The sequence below is a fragment of the Tetrao urogallus genome, assembly GCF_951394365.1.
Source record: "Tetrao urogallus genome assembly, chromosome: 22".
Classification (NCBI taxonomy): domain Eukaryota; kingdom Metazoa; phylum Chordata; class Aves; order Galliformes; family Phasianidae; genus Tetrao; species Tetrao urogallus.
The window spans coordinates 5,703,015-5,716,893 of NC_136835.1; the positions used below are offsets into that span (position 1 = coordinate 5,703,015).

The 13,879-nt window shown below is 48.0% G+C and overlaps 1 protein-coding gene across 2 annotated transcripts in view; it reads left to right on the forward strand.

The window, feature by feature from the left end:
• Window positions 1-3,844: 3,844 nt before the first annotated feature.
• Window positions 3,845-13,879, forward strand: part of ETS1 (ETS proto-oncogene 1, transcription factor) — a gene marked incomplete at both ends in the record, with an annotated part of 64,554 nt that continues 54,519 nt past the window's right edge. The window contains 3 exons of one of the 2 annotated variants that reach the window (XM_079545714.1): window positions 3,845-3,890; window positions 9,831-9,913; window positions 11,327-11,471. In XM_079545714.1, coding sequence (XP_079401840.1) covers window positions 3,845-3,890; window positions 9,831-9,913; window positions 11,327-11,471 — 274 coding nt within the window. Of the gene's footprint in view, window positions 3,891-9,830; window positions 9,914-11,326; window positions 11,472-13,879 lie in introns of those variants that run through there. The other variant, XM_079545715.1, reaches the window with a different exon arrangement.

Genomic DNA, 13,879 nt, shown 5'->3' on the forward strand with positions numbered 1-13,879 from the left:
CTTCAGTCTTTACCCCCTTTCTAATAGCAAGTTGAGTAATAAAGACCAACTGATCAACTGGCTGCTGAATCCATCTGGAGGTCTGCCCAGATTTCGAGCAGGGGTTGTTGGCTGATGGCATTTTGTAAATCTGATCTTTATTGATACATCTGCCTGGGAGAAGAGCGGCCCTGCATGAAATGATTTGGAGTGAGGATTTTCATTCACAGATTTGAAGAGGGGCACTCATCACACAACCCGATCTGTTTTTCTCCAGGTACATCAGATAGCTTAATAAAAGATTCCCCTCCCAATCAACAGCTCTAATTCTTGACATGAGAACTGGCAAATGACAGCAGATTTTCCAGATCCATTTCCATAACTGATAATGGATACATCGTCGTGCTGTGGCATTTGGGGGCTCCAGAGCACCTACCTGCTGTGTCACTTAATGGTGGGAGAGGGGCAGGCACCTGCACAAAGGAGGTTACAATGATAACACTTATGTCAGCTCTTAGAGAACTGATTACTCTTTGTGCTTATAAGGCAAAAAATGCCCATTTGCATACGAAGGGTGCAGACTGGCACTGTTATGGCTACAACTTCCCTAGAGATGTTGCTTCACATCACACTTAGAGCTGAGTGGAAATTTCTCACTTCCTCTTCCAGAATGAAAAGATGGATGGGACTGGGTGTTATTTTTGGTTTTATCATATATAGATACATACCTGTATTTATAGTCATATGTAGAGATGGAGATCGTGCTAAAAATGAAAACTCAAAGCAGAATGAAGGAATTTTTTGCAAGGCATGGTGTCCCACCCAGACATACATCCTGTATCCATCTCCTTGTATCCAAGACGACAGACCTGAGCTCTTGCTTGACCCAAGGATAGGCAAGCTTTGCTCTCTGGCTTTCGGGGCCAAGTATTTCCCCCAGTCTGGGGCAGGGCACAGCATCTGTGGTCCACACCCCTGGAGCAGTGAGTGGGATCCTCACCCCAGTGCAGCAGGGCCAGAAGCAATGAGCTCTGGCTGTGCCTCTGCTTCGTGTTTGAGGGCAGCCAGCAACGGAAAGCCTCAGCACCTGGCAGCCAGATGTGCACGGCTCCTAAGGGACCATTGCTGGGCCATCTGTGGCACAGCTACGTGTCTTCATCTGGAGTTCCAGGAGGGTCAGGAGGGAATGCTGTAGCCTGGGCAAACCCACTGGAACATTTATGAGCACAGGCAGAACCCTGGTCTGGCCACATCACCTTGTCCCAGCACAAAGAGGGGTGGGGAAGTCACATCCCATGCCACAGCTCCCCACCATTGCTCCCTTCTGCTGGGTCACCGTGTGATGCCAGCTAAGAGCAGACCACCCCAGCACTCAGGGTTGTTTTATCAGTTCCTGCTCTGTTTTCCTGCTGTAGTACAGAGATGATGATGCTTATAGATCCAACAAGTGGCTTGGAAGTTCATTGCACGCAGCCCACCTTGGCTTATGATCCTCAGGAGGACCTCAGGTTCAAAGGATCTGTCAAGAAACCCGAGGGCTGTGGGGGTGAATCATGGATGATGACATTCAGTGCAATCAGGGCACTCTGGCTGGGATGGATTTTTCTAGGTAAGCAGAGCTCATTGTCCAGCTCCAGGGCTCAAGCCACGACCTTCCCTGCTCACAGCCATCTTTGAAGTGATGCTAACCCCATTCTCCGTCCATTCCTCTAACTGCAAAACGGAGATAAGCATTTCTCAGCATACTGGGAGCAGGGCTGTGTGTGCTGACACGTACATCCAGCGCCTCCCAGGAGCACAGAGGTCATTTGTGTGCCCTAAATTCAACCTGTGCACAGCCTTTGAACCATCCACGGGACATTTCAGATTGGGTAAAAGCAGTAATAACTGCTTTAATTAGACACTAATGAATCTTTATTTATTTATTTATTTATTTATTTATGAGTACAAAGAAAATTCAAACCATCTGGAATGGAAACTACTTCTTTATGCACTATGGCTTTATAAGCTGAATGAACTGCCCTAAATTTAACCCAACTTCTTGCTGCTGGCTGAAGCAACGGATCCAGGTGGCTGAAGCAGCAGTAACCCCAAAACCAGTGAGGTGACCTGCACACAGCAGGCACTGTGCTGCCTTGTAGGAGCTCAAACCAGAAGCCTCTCTATTTTGCAGACACACAGTCGATTGGACAGCCATAATGCGAAGGCAATTAATACATAGATTACTGTATTGGAAAGGCTCCCTGCCACAGAGCACAGCATCCAGCCTAGGGAAAGAAAGACATCTTGCTCACAGATGCCCGTGGGGTTATCCTGCAGCCTTGGGAAGAGTTGCCCAGATAAAAATTGATTGCTGGATGCATTCCACTCCTTTGGCGCTCAGACGTGACCGAGCCTTTGTACCAAAGCCCAGCAGGCTGGAAACCTTCCTGAGAAGATGGAGCCCTGTAAATAATTTCCTGAGTTAAAATAGCTACACAAGAGATCCGTGCCTTACGGCTGTGAGTTCAACAGGTAACGTGTACTCATGCCACCTGCAGCTGTGTGCTTCTGAGCGAAGGCAAGGGCTGACACAGAGCTTCATTCTTCTCTTAGGAGCTAGGGAAAACCCTCGAAGGACTTGTTAATACCTTTTACGTGCACAAATATTGGTGTTTTGGGGGGCAAGTTTTTGTGGCTACTTGTCACTATGTGTGTTTGAGCGACCAGGTTCTGCGGGGCTGGGAGGTGAGGGGCAGGAGGGTCCTTCATGCATTGCAGCTTTGCACTTTTGATTTCTCTGCAGGGCATTTGTCAGCAGTAGATGCCACAGAAGTCAGTGCAGACAGAAATTATGTGTCTGATATAATATAGTTTCAGTCTATGCTTTTTAAGTAGCCACTCAGCTGGGAGTAGCCAAAATGCCAGGTTATAAACTGGGAGAATTAATTCTTTCCCTGGGCCTGACCAATGCTTTACTCTGCCCTTCCAGCCGTAGTTCTTAGACACACACACTGCAATTTTGTTTCGTTGTGGAGATGCTGCAAACTTTCTGCAGACTGACAGCTCCTGCGTGGCAGGGACATGTGCTGGAGTGCAGCACGTTTCCAGCCTGGAGCCCTCTCCTGGAGGAAAAGACAGCTTTGCAAGACGGGCACATCCTCCTGCATCCAGGGCCGCGTAGTTCTGGGCTGCGTGCTCCAGGGCTGTTTGGACAGAATGAGGAACTTAATTCCACATTTTAGGACTGAGCATGCGGCAGCCTTTTGTTTCTGTCCCCATCTCTTTCCATGCTCAGGGAGAGCATTTCCCTGCTTTTCTAGCAGCCTTGCACACTGCAGCCCTGCACATTGCAGCCTTGCAGCCACCACGCACCCCTGCCTTCTGGGGCAAAGCAGCCCATGGTGCTGCAGTGGGGCCTCCAGCAGCAAGGGCTGAGCCAGCGCTGCCTGAGTGCTCTCCCTACGATGGTACCCCGTGAAAGGGAGACTACTGCAGCCTTTGTGCTTGTAAAAGAAAGCAGGCGTGCACCGAGGGGTTTGCAAATGGGCAGTGGGAGCCTGGCGGCTGGACCCTGCCAATGCCTGGGGGAGAGGTGGGCATCCAAATGCACCGCGGTACCTGCTGTGCGCAAAGGAGCAGAAAAGCCAGAGGTGCCCAGGGGACTTTTGAGGAAGAAAAAGCAATTTTTGGCAGCAGGCACCTCGAAGCTGGGGCAGCCCAGCAGAGCTTTGGGAATGGGCTCGATAAGGCTCACACCCCGTGGTGAGGGTCACAGTGCGACATCTGCCAGCGAGAGCGGAGCGCGGGGGGCTCGCCTCCCCACCGCCTGTGCGGGGCTGACCACTCCCCCTCCCTTTGAATAGGCGGCCCTGCTGCAAACACTATGGTATTTCCATCCTCCCCAGCTCCGGCGCAGAGGATAGCACCAGGTAGTTGGAGAGAGACCGGAGACAAGTGTGGGGAGCCGTGGAGGACATAAGCTTTTTCCTTGGTCTTCCAGATAAGTAGTAAGTGGTGGTGGGGAGAGAGTCTCTTTAAAGGCTGTTGTGGGCTGTAGGTACCTGTGTTCGTTTCCAGGATAGATGGAAGGTTTGTTTTGCTGGGCATTTACTCTTTTTCTCCATTCCCAGTTTCACCCAGTGGCTGATTCGTGTGTTTGCTAATAGTTCTGCAGTGTCTTACGAATGTCTGAGCTGATGCTTCCCTTTAAAAATCCTTTTTAATTTCATATATAGAGAGAATATCAAGTTGATATGTGTGCTTAGGAGAACAGTATTGTTTCCCTCATCTAGGTAGCAGGCTGCGCCCTGGCATTCTTACAGTGGATTACATTTGCAGTTCCTTCTATTTCTTGAGAGGAGGCTTTGGTTGTGGGGTGGGGGTTTGCTTGTGCTCGCTATGGGGCAGGAGACCAGCGAGGTGCCCAGGCCCTGATGCTCCCCCAGCCCCTCCAGCACAGCTGGGTGCACAGATAGGGAGCGGGCAGGTTGACCTGCCCCCCCAGAGAGGGCTGCTTTCTGTCTTTGGAGGGATGCTATGTGGAATTTGTTGCCTCAACTCTGAATGTTTTCCAATAGCAGTGGTATCCCCAAAGGGCAGAAAATGCCGCAGGTGAGCATTTTTGCATGTTTGTCTATGCAAGGAATTGGAGTCAGGAGCTCTGAGTGTGGCAGCCACAGCGATGTGCAGCTGTGCTGCTGCTGCTCCTTGGGATGGGCAAAATCCTGCAGCCCTCTCACAGCCAAAAAGGGCCAGCAGGCACCGTGTGGCCCCGAGCAGCACAGCCAAGGCCTTTCCCCTTCCCATTATCCTCTAAATCCTCGCTTTGCATGCAGCCACTCTCTTAGTATTACAGTTACCATCAACTTCCCATGCTGTGCTGTCAACTGACACCTTTGGGGGCTGTGGGCTGGGTCCGGGGCTGTTTCCTGGTTACAGCCCTGTTCGTGCTGCCTCTGATCCAGCTGGGGTTTTGACCTCACCCCTGCCTGTCCTGTAAACAATTTTCTGGTAAGCCAGATACTTAGGGCTACCCAGACGTTTGCATCGGGGAATGGCCCTGCTAACACAGGGGGTGAGATTTCCATGGAGGACTGCTGTGTATTTTGTGCACCCAGCACTGGGATTGTGCATGGCTCCTGCCCTGAACTGCTGGGTGCCATGTGCAACTCCAAACCAGAAAGCACCCCCACGTTATCATCACCTTTTTATGTTTGGCATAATATGAAGGCACAGAGAAACTCTGGTTTCTCTTAACTTTCTACAGCTGCTGAGTACTTAATGCTTAGTGGGATTTTTGAAACACCAGCATCTTTGGGCAGGCTGGTCCCAAGCATCCTTCCACAGGTCATATGGGGAGTGTGGAGCAAAACACCAAATATAGCTGGGCTTTCAATCCCTACTCTTTCCCCCTTTGCTTTGCCCTAGCTGAGGATCTGGCCCATGCTGCTGTACTGTAAGTCTATTATTTCACAGAGGGAAATACGTGAGTGGAATAACAGATGACCTAATTAACCCCCCCCACCCATTCACATCTTCCTGCAGTTGCAAATAGCAGCTCTGATCTAATAGGGAGCAGCGTGACCATGGGCAGCAGCCACTCTGCTTCAGCATCCCACCTAAACACTCCTCAGCACGACCTGTGGGTTTGGTGGTGCCACGCTCGTCCCATTGCAGCCACTGCATGGAGCCCTGGTCGTGCCTTAGGGCTCAGCCACTCAGCCTCCCTTTCCTTGTGTGAGCTTAGGCAGCACATTGAATCTCTGGCTATTTACTGAGGATGCAGAAGGGCACTTAGTGCGTTTCTCTATTTCCCATGGCTGTGTTATTTACTGCCCTGCCTGGCTTCCCTTCAGTTACCTCTGAGAACGCTGCAAAGTTTTAAGAGCGTAATGAATGTAGGAGCTCCTGATGTGAAGCAGAGACAGGAGGTGGCCGATCTGTTAGGGAGCATATTTTGTGCTTAGTTGGCAGCAAGAGAAATGCGATTCTTCCCATCGCTTGTATCCCTGCATTAGGGATGCTCCTTTTATTTTAAGCTGGTGCCAGGGTTTGATGAATTGAATGGGTTTTTAACATGCCAACAGATCAACAAACACTTTTTTCCCCTGAGAACTGAATTGGCAGGCAGCCTGGAAAATGCCAGGGTACCAAGGGTTAAAACCCTGTGGAACAAAGTCATTTCCATGAGCTATTTTCCCCACCCCCTCAAAGATGATAAATTATGGCTTGATGAAAAATACAACGGTATCACTAAGCAACTCTGGGGCAGGAGCTGCCTGTGCTGCAGCCCATGGAGGACGATTGTGTCCTCTGCATTTCTCAAGTCTTTCTTCCCACATTTGAGGTTAGGAACACTTTGATAAGGTTGCCAATGCTGCTCCTGGCTGCCCATCCAACCCCAAGGGAAGGGAATCTTGCTGGTTTACAGGGATGCAGAAAGCTGTCCAGCTGATTTGTCCCGGTCATACTATGGGTGTGCAGGGTGCTAACGTGGGAGAGATGGGAGCTGCAGGGAAATCACTGAGTCTCATTCAGCTTCCTTTTCTCCAAACTTAAAACAACAAAGCACTTAAACGCTGTAAGGCAGCCTTTTAAAGGGTCTTTATACATCCCATAGATACAGCTCATCTTCATTTAATACATATTTTTAATTTTTTCCTAATTTCTACAGGGGTATCATAAGAGTTTATCATAAGGACAAAGCGTTGTTCCCTTTTTGAAGTTCTAAGTTTGGTAATTATTTTCTTCAAAATTCTCTTGTAAAAGAGGAGGGATGGATGTTGAAATGAAATTAAAATGTTAATTACGCTTAGAAATGACTGAAGAGCCTAATAGCTTTGGCTGGTACTTGATCAAGCACCAAAACAAGCTCTGCTTCCCCCACACGTGTTTTCACCATAAGACAGGAATAATAAGAGCAAACAATGAGATGAATCAAGATGTTAAGTCATTAAGGATTTTACCAAATGGCTCTGATTCCCCTCTATTTATTAACAGCTTGCAGCAAGCTGCGGATCTCAATTATCTTGGTGTAAATCTGCAGTGATTTCCTCAATTTTGGCCAAGTTACCTGACACAAGGGATGCTGTCATTGAATTTAGTTCAGCTGCAAGCTCCTGAGTGGTCATTAAAGCTCTCTAATGGCATCCAAGGGGAGGAGAGGAGCTATTTAGGCTCTTATTAGAGGAAGCTCAAGAGAAGAAAAATACGGCTCAACCATCAGGGAAACTTGCTGACAGCGAGAGATGTATTGGGCTGTGAAGTAGTTTCCTATGGGAAGTGGTGGAAATTCTGTTAAAATCAGCCTGCACCAAATTCTCCTGAGCTCCTTCTCTGCTTTTAACTTGCCCCCTCATTGCTGACACAGTTCTTCTGCTGGTTCCTTTTCTGTTGGCTGGGACTTGGGATGGAGCTGTTGGTGCTGCATTAATGGTCCGTGCTAATGTGGTTGTATGGAAACTGTTGAGTCCTGGCCTGAACCACTGATTGAGCACCTGGGGAAAGGACCTGGTCAGCCCTGGGAGCACAGATGAAGGCAATTTACCTGTGATTGGAAGGGGTGGAGTCTGGCTGCACCTCTCTTAGACCCCCATTTAAGGGCTGCCCCTGGGGAAGGCTCTCTTTCTGGAGGTCTCTTCTTCATAGAGTTTTCCTTCCTAGCTATTTGGGGGTGGGTGAGCAGCCCTTTTTTCCTTCCCTTATGACCCCTTTTTATTGCATTGGTCCCTCTGTTGTTACACCTCTTCTATTACCATTCCATTATGCTGAGTTTTCTGATTGTTCCTATTCTCTATTGCCTGAAGCCTTGCCCTGGGCGTAGGAGGCTTCAACTACAGCTTTGAGTATCAATATGTGGCGCTGTGCTGGAAGGTTTTGTTGGCAACAGCATCCTGAGAAAAATGCAAACGGTGCTCAGCGAGGCACGAAAGCAGTTTGTAAGCAGTGTGCAGCGTAGGTGACTTGATCAAAGGGAAAAAACAAAGCCAAGCCCCAACTGCCTGCTGTGGAGCTGCGAAGCAGAAAAGCGAGCTGCTCTGCTCGTGGTACTGCTGTGTCACTGCTGTCACCCCTTGCTCTCACACGTGCCCTGTGTGCTGCTGGAGCTCTTGGGTCAGCCTGATGGTTTCTACAGTGTGTGCCTTGTGCTGGTGCACTGTAGCAGCATAGATCCTAACTTCAGAGCACGAGAGCTATGGGTCATGGTTAGGTGATGCAGTTACACCCTGTTAAGGTTAGGGGCAGAGGGACAGGTGTGTGACTGCATGGGGTGGAGTGACTTTCCTCTGTTGGCTGACTTGCAGAGAAGGCTGTTCTGCACCCTCTTTTATCCTCCCCAGCTGCAGTGAGATTTAAGACAGAGTGTTCTAACGCCTGGGAGGGCGTGCTCTGGTGCTAAGATCAGTTAAGGCTTCTCAGCCACAGTAACTTGCAAGATGTGTGCATTTGGGTTTGCTTTAAGCACAAGGAGAAACAGGTCCGTTGTTCTTTCAGCACGTTGGTAGTTTTCAGTTCTGTGAATTAAAAAGAGAAGTAAAAAAATAATAATAACAATAATACTGGTGTTAGAGCAAAAAGTTAGTAATAACAAGCAGGAAATGATGATGATAATAATTTAATACACATATACATGCAGGTGTTTCACATTTGGCCATTAGTCACACTGCGTGGTGGGAGACGTTATCTGCAGTCCCTGGTTGCTGAGGTGGTGAGTGAGGCACAGCTGGGGCAGGCTCTGCCTCTGCTGGCTGTTTGCTAACAGCAGCCCCAGCCCTGAGAGCAGGGAAGTGGGGCTGCAGTGCCCACAGGAGCTATGGGTGCAGAGCAGAGACAGAGGCTGAAGGAAACCTGGGTGTGCTGGCTCTGGAGGATGGCTTGGGTGAATGTTTGCATCTGCAGCAGTCACAGTTGGTAGCAGAAATACAAGGGTGTGTATTTCAGAGGAGCTGGAGCTGCTGTGTCCTCAGAAAAGTTGGAGCATGGCAGCTCCTCTGGCTCTTGGGCGATGCTGTGTATCAATGTGATGAGAGCAGTGATTCCCTTTGGTCCCAAGTTGTTGTACCCTGCCTGAGTGAGCCCTTCTGAGCTCAGGCCACTGCCGTTTTTCTTTCCAGCACCTTTAAGTTATATCCTTCCAAACACAGAACATACATTCTGCGTTCTCTGTTGTGTGTTTGAAGGAGAGGATGAGAAGCATCTACCTATTATGAAACAGAGCTAGACCTCAGCTATGCACATGGGCTAACTAGTGGCTTACAACTGCATCTAGTGAGCAGCACTGGTGGGAGGACTTGCTCAGAAGAGTACATCCCATGATAGGAATGAGAGAATGAGAACCTGGATTTCAGCAGTGCAAGGGAGAGCTCCAGCACAGAGAACCAATGACAGTGTAGGCAAACAGAAGATTTTTCTTGAGTAAAGAGAAGGTTTTTTTTGGTGAAATGGGTTGGTGCTGATGAAACATCCATAGGAAATTTGTTGATCTCAATGAATTGGAGGGGGGGAAAATGGCAAATATTCCCTATCAATTTTACAGTAAGGGAAATATGATCTCATCCACCCTCTCAGCAGCTCCATCAGCCTCTAGGTGATAATTCATTCAGCACTGTCCAGCTCCCACCAGTTCACACAAATGGATTTGTTTCCATCATTGACGTATATACGCATCCAATCACAAAACCAATTATTAATGCAGTTTTTTTTCCCTTTTACTTTCCTGCCTTAAGTTGCTGAGATTGGCAGCCTGGTGCTACCTTTACATGGCTGTGAGAAAGCACGGGCTTTACAGCAGGTCTAACTGAGGCTGTCAATTTTTACGCCACGCCAGACTTCTGCAGCAGAGCATCTGATGTCTGCTTTCATTTCTGCAGGCACCTCAAAGATGATGAGTTACTACATGGACACAACCATTGGCAACACGGGCCCTTATCCTTTGGCTCGCCCTGGAGCGATGGTAAGAAGGGGCTGGGGGCTATTTTGCTATCTCTGGCAGTGGCTTTTCTCTTTGGCTGCTGTGACAATGGCAGACCATTCACTGACGCAGCTTGGTGTTGACTGCTAAATCATCCTGAGGTTCCATGTAGTTCAGAGTGGCATCCAGAGGCTGAGTGTTTGCTCAGAGCTTATCTCAACCTCTCGAGCTTGCAAACCCAAGCTGGAAATAGGATTGTTGCATCGGATTTCCTGTGCTTGTCGTCAGAGGAGGATTGTTAGGGTAACCATTGTCCTGCAGCCTCCGCTCCACACGCTGACCTTCACCTGCTGTGGATGAATGCAGCAGCATCAGCACAAAGCAGACCTGGCTTTGGAAAAGCTTCGGTTGCGTTGGCTGGAGTTTTTTGATAAATATTGGGCTTCCTCTTCTATGGCAGCTCCTTTTTGTTTGGGCAGTTGCTGGGTAGTTGTATAAAATACGGATTAAAATGCAGTGCTGGGCATGTCTATGTGGATGTCAGCAGCTGTGGGGCAGGTCTGACAGTACGTTGTGCTGCTCCTGAGCTGTGCTCTTTGTGCTGCTGGTTACCTTATGTTTGTGCATGACCTTTATTGAGGAAATCACATCAATGGACGTTTCTCCAAAGAAATGACAGCTAGTGTTAAAGACCCTAGACAAGGTCAGATGTGAGCTGTATCTTTGAGCTGGGACACCAGGGGATACAGCAGACTTGCTAGAAAGCAAAATTATCACCAAATTAGGAAGAAAGGCCACTGTGACACATGAAAAATGTCTAACACAGCTCAGTATCTTCCTTTTAAATGGTTCCAAGAATGTATTTGGCATTTAAACATTGATTGGAAATGAAGCAAAACTGTTTCCATGTGGGGAACTAACAATGAAAAAAGAATGGATGCAAACATCCTGAGTTTATTTACGTGTATGACTGTATGTACGCATATGTTGCTACTCTTCTACTGATGTACACATGTATGTGGCACATGTGTAAAATCTGTAATGTGGTTTATCTGTGTGTGCACATACGGTATGTATTTATGTACAGTGGATATATCTATAAAGATAAATGTAATGAATGTGTGTGTACATAATGGAAGTGATACCCTGGGATTATTTCCACGTATCTGTATGTATATATGTGTTATTTAGAAGTGTATTATCAATAATGAGAGCTGTAGCTAGAACTAGACACCTGCATGTACTTACCTGCCTATGTAGCACACACAGGTAGATGCAGATAATGTATGTGAATGACATGCCTTCTATTATAAGGGGCTTTCCGACCCCTGGCTGCTCAGCTGGGGCGGCTCTGGGCCAGGTCAGGTAAGTACTTTGTGATTTTATCCTGGAAGGGAAGGGTTGGTTCTGGGTTTGTTTTGCTGCTGAGGTGACACGGCTCCCTCCCCTGCCCAGAAGCAAGGCGCTGGCAGCTGCTATGAGGACCCCTGGATGCCGTGCAGGCTTCAGTCAGCCTGCTGCCCACCCAGGACCTGCTGCCCACCGTGGGACGAGGCGGCCATCCAAGAGGTGCCCACCGGCCTGGAGCACTACAGCACAGGTAGGAACTCTGCTCTGGGGGATGTGGAGTGTGGGGAGGGCCAGTCTGCTCCTCCCTGCAGGTGCAGCCTGGAGATGGGCTGCTTTAATGTCCTGGTTTCGTGTGTATGGGCTTGAGCTGGTTTCTTTGGAAAGATAACGAGGCCTCTGTGAAGGGGAGCCTGGACTCCTGAGCCTGAGTTCTGCTGTTACACTGAGTTGGGGGTCTCTGTCCCCTTCCTCCTGGGGATGGTGGTGCGATATTCAGTGCTATATGGCTGCAGGTGGAGGCATGGCCATGCTCTGCTGTCAGGGTTGGGTGGTTGCGATACAGCCTACAGTTAAGTTCATGCCCTGGCTTTGACTAAATGATGCTGCTGTGCGATGCACTCATACTTTGAAAGTCGTTACAAAATCACCGGTGACTAATTCTTGCCCTGTACTTTGTTCAACCTGTGAAGCAGAACTTCAGCTTGGGCTGCTGCTTGTGTAACCGACAGTGCGGGGCTCTGGGTCTGTACCCAAAGGTGTGACACAAGCAGAGAGCTTTGGGCTTTAGTGCAAGCCTTGTTTCCACTGCATCATGCTGTGTTTGCTGCCCCTGTGCCACGCATCTTGGAGGCTTCCCCTGCCCACAGCACAATGATTCAGCTTTGGGAAGAGGTGCCACCAAGTCTCGTTTCCCAGCTGTTCTGTGGCAGAAGGGAGGGCTCAGGTACACCATGGCACAGGCCAACAGCAAAACGAAGTGAAAGAGCTCAAATTGCACGAATGTGACCTTTGCAAAGGGCCAATATGAAGTTTATGTTTCACTTAAGTCCCACATAAGCCTATCGTGAAGCACATAAATCCCATGTAAGCTTTTGCATGGCATGTGCTGGTCTTCTGTGACTTGTTCCCGGCTTGTTAGTTATGCACATTGGCCCCTTGGGAGGGGAAAAGCCCTGATGTTTGGAGACTTCTTTGCAGCTAAAGAGTTCAGCAGAACCAGTGACTGTTGCGGTCAAATGTACAATTTGAAATCTCTCCTTGGCAAATATTCAGGCATTTCAACTTTTTTCCTTTGGTGAACACTTGTGTGTTAGCTGGAGATGAACCGAGAGCTGTGGCTGGAGGAAAAACTCCGCTGTCTATTCCCAGCCGCTCTTGTTTCAGCTATTTTGCTCAACTCCTGTGGGTGACCTCTCAGCGTGATGTCAGCTCTGCTCTGATGAAATCTGCTCTTGCAGCATTTGGATTTACTCAAACATTTTGCAAATCTGTGCCTGGAAAGTTTTCTTTGTGTGTTGTTTTGTTGTTTTGCTTTTTTTTTTTTCCATACCCTCTCCCCTTTTCTGTGAAAGCGCTCTCTCCAGGGAGCAGCATATCTGTAACCCACATCTTCATTACCCCATGCTGGGTCTGTGAAATTTCTTGCAGCAGAGATTGGAGCCTGGTTCAAAGCTCACTGGAAAAAAAGATGTCGCTGTCTTTAGCAGGTTTGAGTCCAACTTGGAATACACTGGGACTGTAGGACAGAACTCTAATTCTCTTGCAGTACCTAAAAATTACCTTTCATTTCTTCCTGTTGCAGTGTGTGGTACTCTTTCTCTTATTATTACTATTATTTTAATGCTCTGCCATTTTTTTCAGAGTCTAGAGCAGTTTCTAATTTTAAATGAGAGGAAACTCTCATTTGTATATACTGCTAGGAACAGTCTTTCATTTCTCCTTTGTGTTTTGGGTGTGCATGAAAGCCATTTGTCATCTATTCTTCTGCTATACTGGAGGCTATTTTGGTTTTCATGGTCTTGATGTTGGTGAAAGAAACAAGTCAGCAAGGAAAATGCAAGTGTGAATATATCCTCTCACAACAGAAACCCGCAACACTTCTAGAAGTTTTAGAACTGCTTGGCTTTGTTGAAAGATATTTTGCCTTTGAAGCTCGGGTGAGTTTATTTACATGGTGCTTGATGTCTGCTAAGATTATTTGGTGCTATGTATAAAGAAAAGCCTGATGTGGATTTGGTTGGTAGATAAGGATGAGAAAAGAGGTGGGTTTTATTTTACATTTTTATTACAACAAGAACTGGAAGTGGTGTGTAGTCATTTTTATTTGTTAGCCTGCTGTCACAACCTGTAGAACATGGGTTGGGACGGTGCCTGCCCTGAGAGTCAGCCACGTTTGGGTCCATAGCAAGTAAAAAGGCTTCACCCAATGGTGTTAGAAAACAACCAGTGAGAACTGCCTGCCTATGAAAGCTGGCATCTGTGGCAATAGGGGTGTAGAGACTTGCTCATTAGTTGCATTATCTGCTGACCCAAAATCAAGGGTGCTGTGAGTCTGCGTGAAGCAGCAAAGGCACTGAAAAGATGCTGTCACACTGAGCACTGGGATTTCCAATTCTTAGGGCAATAGTATCTTAATATTACTCTCTGGTAATATTTTTT